This window comes from Channa argus, chromosome 13 (genome assembly GCF_033026475.1).
Source record: "Channa argus isolate prfri chromosome 13, Channa argus male v1.0, whole genome shotgun sequence".
NCBI lineage: Eukaryota > Metazoa > Chordata > Actinopteri > Anabantiformes > Channidae > Channa > Channa argus.
Window position 1 is genome coordinate 12,123,920 of NC_090209.1, and position 19,428 is coordinate 12,143,347.

The 19,428-nt window shown below is 38.8% G+C and overlaps 2 protein-coding genes across 4 annotated transcripts in view; one reads left to right on the forward strand and one right to left on the reverse strand.

Moving 5' to 3' along the window:
• cacna2d3a (calcium channel, voltage-dependent, alpha 2/delta subunit 3a) overlaps positions 1 to 19,428 on the reverse strand; it is a 105,574-nt gene that overhangs the window by 8,821 nt on the left and 77,325 nt on the right. For all 3 annotated transcript variants that reach the window (XM_067528083.1, XM_067528082.1, XM_067528081.1), the window contains 8 exons: positions 9,451 to 9,512; positions 9,216 to 9,260; positions 9,016 to 9,078; positions 7,125 to 7,195; positions 5,055 to 5,130; positions 4,789 to 4,841; positions 3,628 to 3,683; positions 1,342 to 1,456 (listed from right to left, as the gene is read on the reverse strand). In XM_067528083.1, the coding sequence (XP_067384184.1) occupies positions 1,342 to 1,456; positions 3,628 to 3,683; positions 4,789 to 4,841; positions 5,055 to 5,130; positions 7,125 to 7,195; positions 9,016 to 9,078; positions 9,216 to 9,260; positions 9,451 to 9,512 (541 nt within the window). The remainder of the gene's footprint in view (positions 1 to 1,341; positions 1,457 to 3,627; positions 3,684 to 4,788; positions 4,842 to 5,054; positions 5,131 to 7,124; positions 7,196 to 9,015; positions 9,079 to 9,215; positions 9,261 to 9,450; positions 9,513 to 19,428) is intronic.
• LOC137140037 (leucine-rich repeat and transmembrane domain-containing protein 1) lies at positions 13,840 to 19,410 on the forward strand. Its single transcript, XM_067528084.1, has 4 exons — positions 13,840 to 14,160; positions 15,842 to 16,226; positions 16,341 to 16,546; positions 17,837 to 19,410. Exons 1-4 carry the CDS (start codon positions 14,154 to 14,156, stop codon positions 18,355 to 18,357), a joined length of 1,119 nt encoding a protein of 372 aa, XP_067384185.1. The 5' UTR covers positions 13,840 to 14,153; the 3' UTR covers positions 18,358 to 19,410.

Genomic DNA, 19,428 nt, shown 5'->3' on the forward strand with positions numbered 1-19,428 from the left:
ACCGATGAAACTACGAATGTCTGCAGAGCTAAAGCTGCAGCTCTTTGCAACTTTAAATCTCTTTTTTTTTCAGTGCCTTGCTCATCTGAGATGGTCGAGAGAAATAAAAGGAGCATGTGGAGCTGCAGGATATATGGCTGCGAGTATTGTCACTAATAGTCCCCCTGAAGATCATCTGTAGATGGAGACATGACACAATCTTTGTTCAAAGTGTCATGTTACAGTCTAGAGAAGCTGGCAATGGATTAATCGAGGCTGAATCATCCTAAAGAGCCACTATAGCTATTATATCATTTACCAGACTTAAAAAATAAATCTTGTGATCTGTCACTCTCTCACTCATCAGGAAGTAATAGACAAATACAAACACCAACAACACACACATATGCATACAGTCACAGTCAAAATATAGAAGTTTAACAGGGAAGAGCTTAGGGCATATTTCTTGGAGCATAAAGCATACACACAATTCCCAGTGAAAATATGAGAAAGGCCTCAGTCAGCCTGTAACATGAAACAGATGTTTATCACCAATACCCTCTATTACTAATACGGGCAATAAAGTTCCACATAACTGAAATAAAAACTTCATTTTACATTGTCAAATTCATTGTGCTTTAAAAACAATTTATTTGAAGGCGACATTTTGCTCACAGAACACAGCGTTGCCTCCTGGTTATGGTGTCATCATTGGAGATGTGGACACTTTCCTTAAAGTATGCTTCTGTACCACGTGTGTGTGTGTGTGCGTGTGTACACACACAAACAGTATATGTGTGTCTTTCTGACTGCATCCCCAATTGCATTTTACTCCTGGCACCCAGGGCAGTGGTTACCCCGCTGACCTTGTACCGGCAGCAGACACACAATGAAAACACACACACGCATGCACACACATGCGCACACACACACAAAGACACACACACACAGACTTTGAGCTTCCCTGGCAGTCCACAGCTGGGATCAATGAAGGGCCCATTGGAAGGATCCAGAGAACACCCCACAATTGCCTGACAGAAAAGCCCAAATTGTTAATGGGGACCACACTCATTTTCCCATTTTTAAAGGAAGCTTTTTTCTTCCTCATCTCTAAATGCCTCTTATTTCAAACTGCTGGAGGATAGGGTGAGGGTCTGTGTGTGTATATCTCTGATAGACTGTCTGGACAAGTGTTTTTGACAACAAATCGTGATTGTTTCATTGATTATAATCTACAAAATATTTGCCAAGGTGACAGCTAGCAGTATAATCCATTTTCATTGTTGGTTTGTTTACTGCAACACAGCTGATTGTTAATTTGTTGTGAATTTATGTTCAGATGTCTGTCTGTGTGTCTCGTACTTGATGCAGCCTTCACACTCAATGTTGCCTGTGTTTTCTTTGATGGTTCTCTCAGAGATGAAGGCTGGATACTCGGTGTCACATGGCACCTGCATGGTCCGACCTATTCTCTGGGCTGAAGAGAGGGAATAAGGAAAGAAAGAAAAAAGAGGCAAAAAATGAAATATGAAAAGAGAACTACGCCGTGAAAGAAGCAACAAAAGAAGAAAACGGAACAAATAAAATCCACGGAACATACATTTTCAAGTCATACATATTTTTTAAATAGTTATGCAAATACAACATTGTAAGCAAACAGGTTAAAATGCAACATCCAGGTTTGAAAGAAAGCACAATTTTTGAACCAGAGCTTCCTGTTGTCCTGCTGAATAATATTTCCAGCATAAATCTAGGCCAGTGAATCAAACAACATAGCTTGTACTCTCCTGCCCCCCAGAGGCTTCACTAAAAAGAAGTGTGGTGGCAAAATCATAGTTATATTTTTATGTTCTTATTTAAAAAAAAAAAACAATTTATATAATCACAATAATCCTGTAAATAGAAGTGGTTTCATTTTGTGAGTTTGGTTTTCTCAGAGTCCTTTACTCTACACATGTTTTAAAACAGACACACACACAGAGATTTCCAAAGATGGGGAATTATATGGATGCTTTGAATGGGGCGGTTTAATTAGTGGGTGTCATCAAATCCAGCATTATTATTTGCAAAAATGTGCGTGCATTTGTATATAAATTATATGCATGCAAAAAGCACCCTACATATAAAAATGTTTGGGATTAGTTCAGCTTGAGAGGCCGTGTCGATTGGGTTACAGGCTGCTAAGTTGGGGTGTTTCAGTAGTGTGTCACAGGCCCGTGTCTCTATTGTAAAAAGATATAGAAAGTGCTGCTAAGACCTGAGGCTAGCCAGCTGTGAAATTGTTTCAACTGCTTGGCAAGCAGCAGTGCCCAGCTTCAGTTCATTCGTGATAAGACTGTGCAAGAAAGCATTTCATGGACTTTCATTATGGGATTCTTACTCTCTTTCGGCTCACTCAAATTCAGATACACAACATTTTCATATTTAGTTCTGGCTATAGAACTATTAAAATATGATGCTGCTTAGTGAGGCTCTAATTTCCAGCAGCAAAGAGTATTCAACACTTCGTAAAGCACTGGGCATTGTAGCATTCATAGCTTGTCATACGAGACTGTGTGCGTGTGTGTGTGTGTGTGTGTGTGTTCATAGAAAAAAAGAAATTGAGACAGAAAAACAAAGAGTGACATAAACCCATTGTGGGACAGAGAAGATATTGTTTCCCATAGCTACTAATATGCCATATATCCTTAGAGAACATAAATCCATCAACTACCCAGCCCCAACACACACACACACACACGCACATTCATACAGGTCATTTGAGGCAATCTTGTATTTTTTGACATTTGTACTTTTAGGTCTTGGATTGTGCCTCTTAATTCTGTTTTTCCATTGGTCAGATTGACGCAGGCCGAGAGGAAATGGAGGGAAAGACCACGCATAATAACAATGTGTGTCAAAAGTTGGATTTTTATCACACAAACTGAAAAAAAAAGTTTTCTTTGGCAAATTTATTTTTTAGTGAAACAAGAAAAACAAATACAAAATATAACAAAATGGAGAAGTCCTATCTTACACAGTTTGAGAACCCCTCAAAATATAAACTTCGTGCTAGCTCAGGAAAGTACTTCCTTTTAACTTTAAAATTTAAGACAAACGACCCAAAAAATAAAATTAAACAATACCCATTTTGACTTGAAAGCCATTTGCCATTTAGTCTTGGCAGTTTTTGAAAATTCAGAAAATCTCTTTTATAAAAAGTTATATAATGGGGAAAAATCACAATGAAATTAAACTTTTTTAGAATCGAGAAATTAGAAGAAACAACAGCAAATTTATAATCTTTATTTTACTAGATGTTGTTATGATAATTATTTATTTTACACAACTATATTGATAATGCATTTGTCTGTGGTATTAGTGAGCTTTGTTCAACACAATAATTTTGAACATTTTAGGTCTCCACTGTGGCCATTTTAGACTGCACCAAACATTCAAAGTAAATTTTTAATGTTTGCCACTTTATATTTGAGCTTATTACAATATATGTACATGCAATATTAAATACTTAGGAATGCATAATAACACTGTCGTATGTACAGTACTGTATTTAAACACTTATACAATCATGAGCTGTACACATGTTATTATAAATGTATTTATGTGTGTACTTTAGAAAGAACAAGCATGTCATGGGTGCATTCTTACCTTTAGCTGTGACATCAGAGTACCACCAGCTGTAAAAGTTGAACTCAACCAGGAATCTAAACATGGAGAGGATCATACATGATAATACATACTGTAACATACTCGACTCCATTACCAACACAATAATGCATCTGCAGAATTACAGAATTGTTTTTTTTAAATTACAGTATACCTGCAACTGTGGAACAGATAATTGTTGTTTTTGAATTTCTTAGATGCCTCTAAGGCCTTCTATTACATTAATTATGGAATTATTGGATTTTTTCATTCAGTAAATCCAAAGAACTGACACTACCACAAACTACCACTGAGAATCATTGTTTGGTTTGCCTAACAGACTATGCAGGGTAGTGCTGAATAACTTTGTTACTGTAATGTGGGGAAATATCTCCACTCTAGTAAAACTAGTCGGAGCTATAATAAGCTTGTAAAACAAGTTTTGTTTTGCTGATTACATTTTTTTCATCCAGATGGCTGCATTTTCTCACTTTAGTGCTAACATATGATTAAATTCTGAAAAGCCAAAAAGCAACCTAATTTAAATTTACTGTAAAGACAACAGTGCATTGGTATTTCCTAATTACAGTTGAATTAATAGATGATATAATAATAATGGAAATTTTATGCATGATAAAGACATACAATTAAATGTGACTTGCATTCCATATGACATGCAAATAAATTTTCCAGTGTAAAAACAAGAAATTTTACATACATTTGATGCAGTTTTGTCAGTAGTTATTTTGTCTGTGGTTTTTTATATTTTTCATTAGTTCAAACATTAATGCAAAATGGAGCACATATGTAAAAAAAAAAAAAAACATAAAAAAATCAAAGGACAAACCACTGTTTGCACTGTGACAGGTTGTGAAATCAGCACTGACAACTCAATCGTCTCATAATGCATTGTGGTGACAACAGACCACACAGGATGACTCCACAACCATAATGTGGCATCACAGGAATATATGTGCTACAGAAAACATCAGGTAGCCATTACTGCTCATGATTACTGATAATCATGTCTGATGAACATACATGCGGAGGTATTTGAAAACAAAAAGTTCATATGCACTCACAAACACACAGTTAACCTCAAACAGGATGTATGCAGCCAACATATGTTATTACAACCAGACACATGACACACAGAAGTCTTACATGATGAGCTCGGACAGGATCCACTTTATGGCTGAGAAGAAAGCAAAGTAAGGCTAAAAAAAAAGAAGAGAAAATATTGATCATACAGAAATTTTAACACTTAAAGTAACACAATGTCTCTGTTTTGTTTCAGCTACGGTGCAAAAGAGGAGAAAACTTTGAACCCCAAGTTATCTATGATGTGTGTTTTTTACTTGTAATAACACTTTGCATAAATGTATATGCAAAGAAGACGTTTGAACAGCGTGAACAAATCCAATACTCACATCCAGCAGTCTGTGCCCACTGTCACTGCTCTCTGAAAAGACCCAACATAGAGCCTGGTAGTCATACAGTGTGACCCTGGGTAGATGAAGTTAGAGAAGAGACTATGAAGAGTGAGACAGAGACACGAGAAGAAGAGATAATCGGAGATAAAGTAAAGGTAGATTTGACTTCTAATAATGGGGCTTTTGTAAGGATGATAAATATAGCCTGGATAAGGTGATATGGGTTCGGATTCATGCATTCTCTCTACTATTACATGCCTGCAGGGCTTTTTGGACTGCTGTGCAGGAGCAGGAAGGGAAGATCCCACCACTGCTATGACTCCTGCTTATGTTACCTGTGGATAACATATTGGATGGATGTGGCAGGAATGGGAAAAGAAAAGCAACTGAAAGCTGAGAGCTTCCCGAGAGGTTCCTTTAAAGTGATGTAGAAAGGTGGGTGTGTGTGTGCAGATGATTTGGGGATATTGGGGGGATATCAGAGGATTTAAGGACTTAATAAAGCCTGAGGGTGTGAGGTCTGAGTCTGTCTCGGTGAGGTTATTGAAAGGATTCCTAACACACACATACACACTACTCTCATAGCCTGTGGACAAGTTTTGATATACGTGATTCTTTGTGCGTGAACGTGTGTGCGAGCATGTGTGTGTGATGTCTGAGTGGGCCCAGTTTATCCTCAGCCCTGGGCGATGTTCAAACCTCAGTCACAGCACTGGTGACACACAGCTTCAAGACACCGCCAGGAACCAATTAGTGCTAAGCCAGGCCACATAATGGTGTTAGCAGCAAACCTAGAGGCCAATGTAATATCTGTGTATGAGTGTGAGTGCATATTTTCATTGGCGCACAATTTCCGAATGTGTATGTGGGTGTGTGAGCATGCAGTTCATTTGCTTCGCATGAGCACGTACTGTAACATCACATCAGCATTTTCATTGATTTATTTTTCTATTGCTTGTTTCAAAAGGCAGATAATCCAAAAGTAATTCAAAATAATTTACTCACATTTGTTTTCATCGGCAGTCTTCATGCTGACAGATAAATTCAAGCTGCCAGCCTGCGTCAACTTTAAGTGGTGGACTTTAAAACGCCTTTAATGTTTTTTAATCAAGACAAAAACCGTGCTTTAACTTAGCCCCTTAAATCTCCACAGATGGCACTGGGTTAAGTCAGATCATACTGGATTCATTAGTGTTAAGATCTATAAGCGCTATTACTCATCATGCTAATACCTCACCGACACAAGTGACTATTATTCATTCATCAGACTTTTTCTTCAATTTTAAACAATCCCTCATCATCTGACATTAAAGATTCAGTGAAAGCATCTTCGTTTTTTCTGAGTGGGACTCTGAAGCATTTGCTGTCAGATTTTGAGGTTCATCCCTTTGAGAAATAGGTGTGTTTGTTTATTTGTACATTGATTTATCACCCTTGTTTTTTATACACCAAGGCAGCATGGTGACGCTCTTGTCATCCACATCCTCAAGACAGAAGTTAATGCTGGGTGCAGGCTTGTTGCAGTGATGGAAATGTGGTTGTAAGCTTCTAAATTTACACTTAACTGGACTAGCTAATTTAACTCAAGATTGCAAAACCATTAGACTATACCCGTTTGTTAAATACAATATGTGTCTGTCAAGTTAAAGTATGATTTGCAGAACGTCACCACCCTTTCCTCTTGCCGTTTTCCAGGAAACACAGCTTTACAACAAGCAGTATATTTGTGAATGTGTCTAAATCTGTGCGTCTGTGTATTTGAGACTTCAAGTTTCTCCTAATTCTTTCGTTTCAGGAAAAGATTTGCTGTAATCCCCTAACCGAGAAGTCCGCTGAGCGAGGGGTCGGAGTTCAGCACTGAATAGCTCAGCACGATTGGCCAAGTTAAGAGCTGTCAGCACAAGAGGAGACATGCTCTCATTCTGTGGCCTGCTTGATATTATGCACATACATTGACACACATGCATACAGATACCCTCATATAAGCGCACTGTGTACTCAATGCACACATGTTCTCATGTGTAAGTACACGCACGCACACACACACACACATGCAGTTGGAAATACCTCTTGAAAGAGCCCATCTGCAGAAGCTTACTCATTACAGCTCCCTCTGGTTCTCCAAAAAATTTTCCTGTCTGAAAAAGAAGAGAAAGAGCTTTTCGTTAATGCCATAATAAAGTGTAGCAAACTTTTAAAATAATAGCTGGAGGATCCTGCTGGTACAAAAATTGACACGTCCATAACAGAAACCTTTAATTACCCAACCTTGAAGAATGCAAAAATGAACAAGTGGTCAGAGAAAATTCAATGCAAAGACACCTTTTAGCAACCGAACTAAGAATACATCTCCCCCCAGAGAAAGCCTCCCAAAGCTGAATCCCACAGGATCTTGTGTCCTAAACAAACACAAATAACATGATGACATGGCACAAACAGATGGGTAGCAGTTGCTGTAAAAAGCTAACGATCTCCACAAGCAGACTTCTTCACAACGTACCTATTATAGGGCCTTCGGGTAAAGTATTGAACGAATAACTGACAAAAAATGTTTTTTTATTCAATCAGATTTAACATAGGAAAAAATTACATTAATAATTCAGAAGGCGACATTATCAAATACATGTTTGCCCTGACCAGCAATCCAAGCTGAATTCACGTGCACATGACTCATTACACAGAAAGATCCCTTCTGCGTGTAATGCAGTCCATTACTATCCAACGATCAATCCATCCATTATCAGAGAGACAGATAACCATTCACACTCACATGTGTGTCTTTTCACTGTGGAAGGAAGCAGAAGTACCTGGAGGAAACCCACGCAAACATGGGGAGAACATACAAACTCAGTAGTCACATCAACACAGGGTTTTAGAGAAAAACTATATCCTTCCTCCCTCCACATCTTATTTGTCTTGACGAATTTAAAAAGTTCTAAAGTAATTGAATAAATGTGGTTTCAGTTTTGTCTGTATACATATAGTTTCACATCCTAATTCCATCGGATGGTTGCCAAAACATATTTCATTTCTTTCTGGAAAGACAAAATAAAAATAAAACTTTTTTTTATTTATGGGTTGTTGAAATGGGCAAGATACTGGTTTTGGATAAGTGAATAATATTTACTTATTGTATTGTTTTTTTAAAATTTGATCAGATTGGTTACTCTCCATCTATAGACGTTTCCAATTTCTTGGACTTGGAAGGTAGAGGAGGCCACCTCACCTGCTTCTTTCCCGGTGTAATCTCCACCCAAAAACAACATGACATGGCCTGAAATGACACAGCCTTCCAGATCCTCTAGCAAAGGCACATTGATAATGCAAAGATTTGGTGAATCACATTCATGTTTTCTCTTTAGTTTGTGACATTTTTACTATTTTACAACAATGAGGAGAATATATTTGACAAGTGGAACCCTAAATGTTCTTTCACCACCAAATTAAGATCTAAAAAAGGATAGGAGCCAGCACACGCAGGGGAAGAGAAGGGCACTGACAGCCAGCGGACTGGCTACTAGATGAGCCAAAGCCAGAATGACAGCATGTCTGACAACAGCTAAGCAGAGGACACATTCTAGGGCTGCACCATGTCTTTTAGAGAATCCTACAAATAACAATATTACAGTGTAGAAAGCAAATCTAAGAGGTAAAGATGCAGATACAGATGACAGTTGATTTCATAAATCTGATGCTGACTTGACCAGTCAGTGATGAATTCACAGTACAGTGCATTGCCACTCATGTAGATAGATGCATGTTTTCTTGTAAAACCTAATGTGAACCTCACACTTACCACAGTGTCTGTAAAAGGAACTAAAGCCACTAAAGTCAATACTCCCTAGATTCACTTGAATAAACCCGCATCTGCTTTTCCACTTGTTTTTTGCTTGCACAGAAAACAGAAATGCATATGTTTATATAAATAGACAATTATGCAATAATTTTCATGTCTTACCAGAGTATAGTCCTCTGCTACCAGAATGAAGCCATTATTGTCAATAAGGTAGCAGTTAATATCCTACAAAACAAACAAACAAACAAACAGACAGACAAACAAACACATAACAAACAAACAAACAAAGTAATTAAAGCATTAATAAATAGTAAATGTGACAGAACCATGGATTCCAAGTGAGACAAAAGGGGATTACTGACCTCCTCATCACAGCTTATGGAACATTTTCCATCTAATGCTGCACACTGCAAAATAATAATAAAAAAAAAATTAAAAAGAAAAAAAAAAATCCCTAAGTTTTTACAGAGGCCACATTACAAATTATATGGGGCAAGCAACCAATGTAGATGGCTAAGTTACTTGAGTTTTACCAGTGTGTCTGTGTTATCCAGGTGGAGGTTTTAAGATGTGATGTATGTGGATTTGAATCTCTACCTGTCTGCTGGCTGTCCAGAATTTCTTCTGAAAGAACTCCAGTTTCATCTGAATGCCCACAGCTGAAAGAGATTCAACATGGTCCGTGAGACACAGCCACATGACAAGTGCACTGTGATCTTCATCACAACAGATGTCATCCCACAGGCAAGAGAGAGAATATTAACATACACAAAGAGGCAAAGTGCATCTTTCAGTCAATGACGGACAAAATGGCCGATGAGGGCAATCACACCACATCATATGTGTGTCAGCATAATTTTCTAGCAGGCTGTGTGTGTCTGTGTATTTGTGTTTGTGTAATATGGTACTGACTGCAACATCTGCACGGAGGCCACTAACCACATATAAAATGCAGTTTCACATGATCCTAAACCAGACCACTCTCTCTGTGCCCACATGAAATCCAGCCCATTCCTTGGTCTGCCTCCCTGTTGTTCGACTGACAGGCACTTCCAGAGCTGGTACACATACAGTGTGTAAAAATACATACTTCCATAAGTCTTATATCAGCAGGTCCCCAAATGCACAGATCTGAGCAGAATTCCTTGCCTGGAAAAAAGCTGTCACTAACCTTAAATTTGTCAGTTTTTCCCCTGAGTTGGCTGAGGAAAGATTGACACATTTACCACAGGCTTTAAGTTAACTCCTCTTTTCACTATCCTTCCCTCGTACTACCTCCTGCTACTTAGACTCAGAGGCCCACAGCTTTTCCTCTGTGGGGGTTTGCCATGCTCTGGGGGTCTGTAAGTCTTTCCAGAAGGAAGCTTTGGTGTTCCATCCAAATGTAAAGCAGTCTTCAGGTAGCAAAACTAATGGAAGAGAATGTGGCGGAAATGCCGATTGCCCTGTCTCAACATTTGTCCACTTATTGTATGTAGCTTAAATGAACTGAGAACAAATGCAATTATTTTTAATCAGTGGTGACAGAAGTATATAAACTCCAAGTAAAACTGCAAGTACTTGCCTACATAGTACTACACTCCAAGTTGAAATGCCATTTCAAATTGTTTACAATGTTGAAATACTAAGTATATGCACTAAAATGTTCTTAATACCAAGAAGCAGTGGTAAAAGAAGGAGTTGTTTCACATTTGATAAATACGTAAATAAATGATTTGCAAAAAATTTGCAGAAACATTTTGCAACAAAATGTCATATATATATATATATATATGTATGTATGTATATATACATACATACATATATACATACATATGTGTGTATGTATGTATGTATGTATGTATGTAATTATATATGTGTATATATATGTGTATATATGTGTTTGTGTGTGTGTATATATATATATATACAAGTTCCCCTGCCCCAAAAAAGGGCAAAACTATCCTAGAACAACCCTTTTTTCTTGCTAAAACCTTGATATGTTGAATTGTTAAAAAAAGATTTAAACTCTAAAAAATGTTTTCCTCTACAGTTTTTCTGAAGAGGTACCTGATGATGTCAAGAGTTCAAGCATAATTTACTAATTGTTTTGAAATTTGATCAGATTGGTATTGATACACTGATGTATCAGAAAATAAAATGGTATTAATTCATCAGTGTGTCTCTCTTTTCTATATCTTTTGCAATACAGCTCATCAATTAAATTATTAGTTTACTGTATAATTAAACAATAGGTGTTCCGATATGCTTAAATGTGATCTGGACCTATACTGTATTTTCGATCATACCTTTACCAGTAATTAAAATTGTAAAATAAAAAAAGAACATCATTTAAAAAGCTGTAGCTTAAAAAATAAAACACAGAAAATTTCACCAAAGGCTAACATATGGAACAATATGGAAATATCAATAATATTTTTGTGTGATTGTTTAAGTGTAGTGGGGTTCTTCTGTGGCCTGTTTTAGCCCTTGCCCAGAGGAACAGGTGCAGATTATCCCATCATAAGCTTTGCCAGATCCTTTCAGCAGCCCACCACTTCTACACCCACATGGAAAACCCTGGAGGAGAGTCTAATTTAAGATGCTGGGCAACAGCTATGGAAACACATATGGAGAACCTAGATCATTAAGCCAATAAAAGATACAGTATTATCTACCCTGAAAAAGCTGTAAAAAGAGAGGCAATAATGACAAAGAAGATAAAGAAGTAAAGGGGGCCAAATCAAATACTGTAAGCCTAAAAACATGAACTTTTAAATTATTTGAATTTATACCTAAAATTGCAGCTCATGTTCCACTGAAAGGAAATGGTAAAATGCATGTCTGTTGAGTAAAGAATAAAATTGAAAGTACAAATAATCTATAAGCAGTGCAAAGTTTGCTCAATAAAAAAGTACTAAGGTTAAATGCACACTGAAGTTGCCTGTTACAGTACCTGAATGTCAGCTCAGAGACAAAAGCCCAAATCTGTTTTACTAATACTCAGTACTGGGGGAGAACATTTAATTTGCCTGGGCATGATTTGAAAACTTGTGGGCATTTATGGCCTGAGCTGGGCTTATGAGTCTAGCAATGAAGAAACAAAAATCCACTCCAAATCCACCCCATCACCAATCTCCTATCAGCACAATCCCAGGCGGGCAGAGATGACAAATGGTTTAAAGCCTACAGATATTTGGGATTCTAACAAGGACTGTATAAAAGTAGACGCTAGAGGTTGCATCTGAGTGTGTGTGTGCATGTGATCATGTATGTAGAGTATTCATAAATGAATACTTTGCATAGATATTTTTCCCTTGATTCACTGAGTGTATGCATTTTGCATCACATCCCAGTGGTAGGAAAAACACCTTAGGAAAAAATATACACACACTGACAGATTTAGTGATTTGCAAATTGGGTGGTGCATTTGTCCAGCAGCATAGCTCTACAGCGGCTCCACAGCACAGGGGCGTATCATGTCAACATGCTAAGCAATATTGAAAGGATGAGCAGAATAAGAGGCTGTTTTCAAGGATGCTCCAAGACTGAGGCTCCTCCTGCCTCTTTCCTGTGTGTTCTGTGTGAAAACAATGTATGTTTTTGTGCAACTTCCACTGTAATTATTATTATTTTTGAAATGCTCAAGCATTTTATTGCTTTACAGCTGTTAAGCACACAAAACAATCCTATGTTTGAAACATATCACAAAGTGTCCTGAATGGGCCCCATGATGATAATAGAAACTATCATATGCAATCCTGCATTTTTGTACTTTGCCCTTAAGACTTTAATGCCACATGCATAGAATGTGTCACAGATAATACATGAGTCACATGGTGATTTTATGTGGCATTCTGGTCACAGGAGGAATTGTAGGGCATGTTCACACACACACTCTCACTGTGATTTCTTTTTTCTTTCTTTTTTGGTAACTTGATGCTTAACATATTTAGACATTACAGCACAAGCACAACAAAGTGTCTAAACACATCAACCATATGGGCTTTTAGCAAATACAAAGGTGTCATCACACATTTGAGGATGTATTTGTGTGTCAAATGCAAGGTGCATGCCCTTATATACACATTTATATTTTTATTCATGCATGCAAAAACTGCTCAACATTTATACATTAACACACTTACCACAATAACTGCATATACGTTGGCACAAACTCACATTAACTTCAAGTTTTACTGTTTACAGTATGAAATAATGAAAATATTAGCCATGCCCCTCAGCAGATGAATGGATATAAATATGGATGGACAGGAAGACAAATACCAGGGAGGGTACAGCAAGCCAAGGTCAACTTGTAAGCTTAATCATACTGGTAAAAATAATAAGATCATTAATGTCTCCCTGGCTCTTCTTTAGTCCATTTCTTGTTTCTTCCTTAGGCAACACAACTGTCAATCCAAATGCATTTACATGGTTGCATGTGCTGTATGCATGTGTGCATTTTGTGTTTCTGTGCACCGAGCGTGTTCTGCCAGCCTTTTAGCCCACGGCTCCTGCATAATATCATCAGAGCATGCCACAACAACAGACATCCTCCAACTGTGTTCACCCTGCGTGGAAGTGTTTGAAATTAGACACGCGAAGACACGCTGCAATCAAGATCTAATTTTATCTTGTTCAACTCTTGCCAGAGCACTAAGAGGCAAGGTGAACATGCATGTGCTGTGATTTAGGAGGCACAGCTGTCCACTGGGAGATGACACACCATGTAACTCACCACTACAAGTGGAGAGAGGGAGAGAGAATGAATGATCAAAACAGAGAGCGAGGAGAGAGAGAGAGATGTTGATTTGGATTCAACCGAAGGGCAGAAATTAAACAAAAACCAAGCAAGAGAAAAAGGAAAATAGAATTAAAGGCAAAAAACCCAACATAATATAAAGTACAAGAGACATAATGTTAGGTTTAGAGACAGTGAGAGAGCAATACAGAGGTAAAGCAAAAGAGAAAGGGAGTGAGAGAGAGAGAGAGAGAGAGAGAGAGAGAGAGAGAGAGGCAGAGCTTCCTAACGCCAGTGATTCCCAGACTGGCTGGCTGGCAGTAAGCTCTGTGCTCTGATTTGCCCGCTCAGATGGGGTTTCGTGCCCGTGCTGTCGCTCCTGAGGGGAACACAGGTTTCTGCTGCTGAGCTTGGTCTTTATAATTACATCTTTTGACTATGTCCGACTACTCTGATGAGGCTCAGGACGAGCTTATCTCAACCTTACTCGCTGGTAATGGACCATCAACAAATGACAGTCACTAGAATTAAAAAAGGGAGCTAAAGGAACATCAAACACAAGCGACGACTGGCAGATATGGGAGGTAGGAGCTCCATCACTGGGAACAATGTCAATGTGAATGCAGATGTGTGTGTGCTTGTGTGTGTGTGTGCTGTTAGATATGCTTGGCTAGGTGGCCTGTTATCAGCTATTGAGAAGGGTTCATTGTGTATGCAGTTGTAAGTAAGTGATAATAAAGCTCTTGTTTTTCTCAGTTCCTGGATTTAAACAGATGCTACACAGATGTCAACACTACATTTGCACTTTTTTGTTTAAACGTGCACATTAGAATTTCCTTTTAATGTTTCCTGTTGCCAGTAGCTACTGTCATTAGTAGTTAACTGATTTAAAGTGGTACTTGTTTTTTATAATTTGGTAGGCAGGGACACTGGGGGCAAAGATCCCGTGTTGACCCCATTCCAAAGCTTGTGTTACAAAGCTCCACTGAACGGATACTCTGTTTATTTGTTTTCATGTATACATTCTATGTATATGAGTTTTTTGGGGGGGTAAATGTACACATGTGTTTATGTGCATTGTTGTGCAGGCGCGCGCGCAAACACACACACACACACACACACACACACACACACACACACACACACACACACACTACCTTTTCACTAACAAAGATGCAGTGACCACAGGGCTTTGCACAGCAGTGAACCTAATCTCAACTCAGCCATATTCTGATGCTTTCTGTTTAAACATGCCACATAATACTTTGACACCAACACTGCCAAGAGACAATGTACCAAACTAACACCTGAGTTTAGGAGTGTCTGTAGCTGGATTGTTTTAAATCTGTAAATGACAAATATCTGCAAGTGCAAAAACCAAGCAAATCAAAATAGGGATTACATGCATTTCATTTAAAGACTGTCACCCTAAAGGCTTAATAAAAACTGAAAAGAGGAAGAGTGGGACAAAGCTTTTGGTATTTTCTAAATGAAACTAATTATTACCTGGTCATTAGTGATGACCCATTTGTGACAACATTCCCCTGTGGCTTTTTGATTATTACTGTTAATAGATGCAAAGTCTTTCGTATTATAACTTTTGACGTATCATATGATTATGAAATTACAAATACCCAATACAAAAGTAAAATCTGAAAAATTCCACTGTGCTGCTTGACACAGTAGAGACTTAAGTGTCCCCATTTGATGCCAATCAAGACATTGACTAATGAGCTGCTGAAGAGAACATTTTTGCTGTTGCGTCTGCATAGATGCATTTTAAGCTGCTTATCTCTTCAAGATCTGTGATGGGAACATATAAGCTACTACATGTCCAGGCTTCCAGGCTGAGCTTCATTTCATTGAGCCTAGAGCTTGTCCAGCCAATGCTATAAATACTGCTGCAATGTTCCAGAAGGATTGGACATGGGGAGTCATCTCATAGGGAATCAGACACCTAATATCTGCTGTGTATGGATTTGTGAGTAGGTGGCGTGTAGGTGAGGGGTTATGAGCCTTTGGTGAAGTCTAAAAGGTCCACTGTTGAAGGAGGAAGGGGACATTAGTAATAAGTTTACTAGACAAAGAGCGCATACAAAATAAACAACTTTTCTGAAATCATTTGGTTTTCTACATATTTGTGGATGTTATTAAATGCAGCATAATTTTCAAAATACATGTACAGTAGCATTTTTTTTTTACATTTAACTGGCTGTACTAAAAGCATTCAGTACTTTTTCAATATTATGTCCCCTGTCTCCACAGTGGTACTTGTGTGTGCCCTCCTCTCCCTCCTCTCTTTGTCACATGCTTGTCCAAAGGAGTGTAGCTGCAACAGCAACACCAAAGTAGTAGACTGCCGAGGCCGAGGCTTATATGACATCCCGCGGCGACTCCATCCAGACACCCAAGAACTGTATCTCCAAGATAACCGCATCAGGGGGCTGGGATCAATGGCTTTCAAAGAAATACCCCTTGTCCGCATTCTTGATCTATCTAATAACTCTATAACATCTGTGTCACCGACTGCCTTGCTGGGTCTCAGGACTCTACAGCGTCTCAGTCTGGCTTACAACAGCCTGAGAGAGATTGACAAGCGGTTGCTGGGACCTATCCGCTCACTTTCACACCTTGATCTCTCACACAACAGGTAAAGCAACTAAAGTGCAACAGATCGGATTTCATATTTGTTGAACAATACTGACTGCAAGTTTGATTCCACATTACTCAATATGTCTCATCTCATTTTCCTGCCACCTCTCAGCTTGTGGGGTTTGCCTGGTGCCATGGGGGACAGTTTGAGGAACCTTAGCCACCTGGGGCTTGCGCACAACAGGTTAACACGGTTGGACCGCTCCCTGTTAGAGGCCCTGATCCACCTGGACAGCCTCACGCTACGAGACAACCCCTGGAGGTGTGACTGCCAGCTTATAGGCCTCAAACTCTGGCTGGAGACCTACCTATTTAAAGGTTAGACCCCTGGTAGCTCTTGGCAGTGGCTGAAATGTGGGTTTCCAACATTTATCCATCACAATAACTTTCCTGCTGGGGACAGTATTAAATTTAAGTAATATTTAATTTGGGGAATTATATCAAACAGTGTCATAAAGCTAGCAGAGTACAAAAGTCTGGATACAATATAAAAATGGCTGTTTATACAATAAAATGAGAACTGCATTTAGATATTAGAAATAACTGACTGACGCCCAAAATATATTATTTATACATTTTGTCCTGTGAAAAACAGGCAGAGGAGTTAAGACCATGCTAAAATACGGTGGAGTACTGCTTGTGTAGTGCAGAGTGTCCTGGCTGCTGTGCTATAAATAACATCTAATGAGTACCGTTTGGAGAGGTGACCACACGCATGTCAGACCTGTATAGAATAATATTACAGTGAGGATTTAAAGCATTTATAGTGGTCTTTATTGTGTGATTGCTCGAGCACTGACAGAAACTGACTTTAAAGCTTCACAAAAAGTCACATGCATCGATAAGAAGGTGATTGCTGTGATGTTAGGCTCTAACTGTTACTCTGTCGCTGCTGGTTATATGTACAACCAGAGACAGAAAGTGTGTATGGACGATTAAGAGTTAAATTGCCAACCACATTATTTCACATGCTAGACCAACCCCAGCATGCATTAGATAACAAAATAACCACTGTACTGTGAAGGCTAGGCTTACTTGGACTTGGCTGATCCGCCTACACACCACTTTCGTCTTAAAGGCTGAAAATTCTAATTACTGTAAAACAGAACAATGGAGCCCGATACAGGGATGTATGTTTAATAGAAAGCTGGTGATTTCTGATGGCAGCAGGAAGAAAGGAAGCAGCATGTGATGGAGCATGCGCGACACTAATACAGATGAATAGCAGATTTGCGGGATTTACGGGACACACAAAAGACAGCGGATGAAGTCCTAACTCTGTCTTTAACAGACTCTATTCATTTAGCTCCACTCATTCAACACAGACACGATTTGAGCTGTTAATCATATCACAATTGCTAATGTGACCTAGTAAAGTAAACCATTGCCCTCTAAATCTAGTATCTTAAAGGTAGGCCAGTTCAGGCTTGGCCATGATGATTGGCCTCCTCTGTAGTACCCTGCCAAAAGTAAATTGATGATTAACAGTAATGTTCTCATAATATACAACAATTCAGTGTTGAATAACACGTCGTTTATTCATGCCGCTCACTCTTTTCTCTTCTTTACTGATGTTCTCTGAATTATCTCTTTAACTCTTATCATAAGGTGGAGTGGTGGATGAGGTGTTTTGCTCCCAGCCAGAAGAAATGCGGGATAGAGACTTGCAGAAAATCCCATATCAGCTCTTTCATGCCTGCATGACAACAAGCTACCATTACCTGTTTGCCAACATACACCACCTGGAGTCTGAGAGGCTGCTGCGAGGCCACACCCATGGCAACCATGCTCATCCCTCCAGCCACGCTCTTCATGTCCCCATGGCAATAGGGGAAGGCCTTGGTGGTGGCGGTGGAGGAGGGGGAGGCAGTATGCCAGAGTGTGAACCTAAGCAGAAACAGCGGCCTGTCAACTTGCGCCATGCTATTGCCACAGTAATCATCACTGGCGTAGTGTGTGGGATCGTGTGTCTGATGATGCTGGCTGCAGCAGTGTATGGCTGTGCCTACGCTGCTATCATGGCCAAGTATCAGCGAGAGTTGAAGAAGAACGAGGAGTTGGCAGCGGCGCAGGGGGCGGATCATGCCACAGCAGATGAGAAGGAACCACTGGAGAACGCTATTGCCTAGGAGACTATAACATGAACTTTAGACTTAAAACCTGGGCCTCAACCCTTTAACCTAATTGTTTCTGGTTGTGATGGGATGTATGTTGGTGCATGTATGTTTGCGAGAGTAAAAGGAACATGAAAGAGTAAGGTTATTTACTGTGTGTGTGTGTGTGTGTGTGTGTGTGTGTGTGTGTGTGTGTGTGTGTGTGTGTGTGTGTGTGTGTGTGTGTGTGTTCGCCTCTCTTCTGAGACTTGGGTAGCTAAATTCCACAGGTATCTGACTATGCACTGTTGAGAGTATCTTCTCCTAAATGTGGGTACAAAGTAAGGGCAGGCCAAAGAATTAAAATGTGTTTATTCCATTTTGTCTGGGAAATGCATATCACAGATAGAAATAAATTGTTATATATTTATAACTGTGTATTTATATGTATAATAGCAGAACTCTGGTATTGAAAAAAAATGCATTGTAGATTTTGGATGTCTTTCAGTTATTTAAGCTCATAATTTTGAATCTGATTTTGAGGTAATTTTAAAAACTCATAGTAGGCAGCTGCAGTCAGTTTAGCTCTGTTCTAAGTCGTTTATATCATTACTGTGAGTGAATGACAACAGGAATGATAACGTTTGTCAGTGTTTTATTTGTGCTTGAGTGTGTGAACTGTACGGTACTTCTGTATTTATAAAGAATCTAAGAGTCTGTGCCTATTAATGTACTTTGTAATATAGTTTTAAAGAAGAAACATGTTTTCTTAAAGGATATTTTTCTGACATCTGAAGTGAAGATGGGAAATTCACTAAAGCAATAATGAAACAAACTAAAATGAAAACAACAACAAAACCAGGACTCAGACTTGTGCTTTTTGTACAACTTTACGGGTTCATAAGTCTGAATTTATCATTCTGCTGCACACAGTCAAACCGCCATACACACGCACAAACACACAAACTTTAAAACTAGGGTTTTGTTTAGATCAGCTAAGTCTTGTTTGTAAGTTAATGCTGATTACATAATGGTAGTCCTGTCCCTCAGTATGTGTTATATAAAATAAAAAAAGAAAAAACAATATGACTGATGGCTGTATGTATA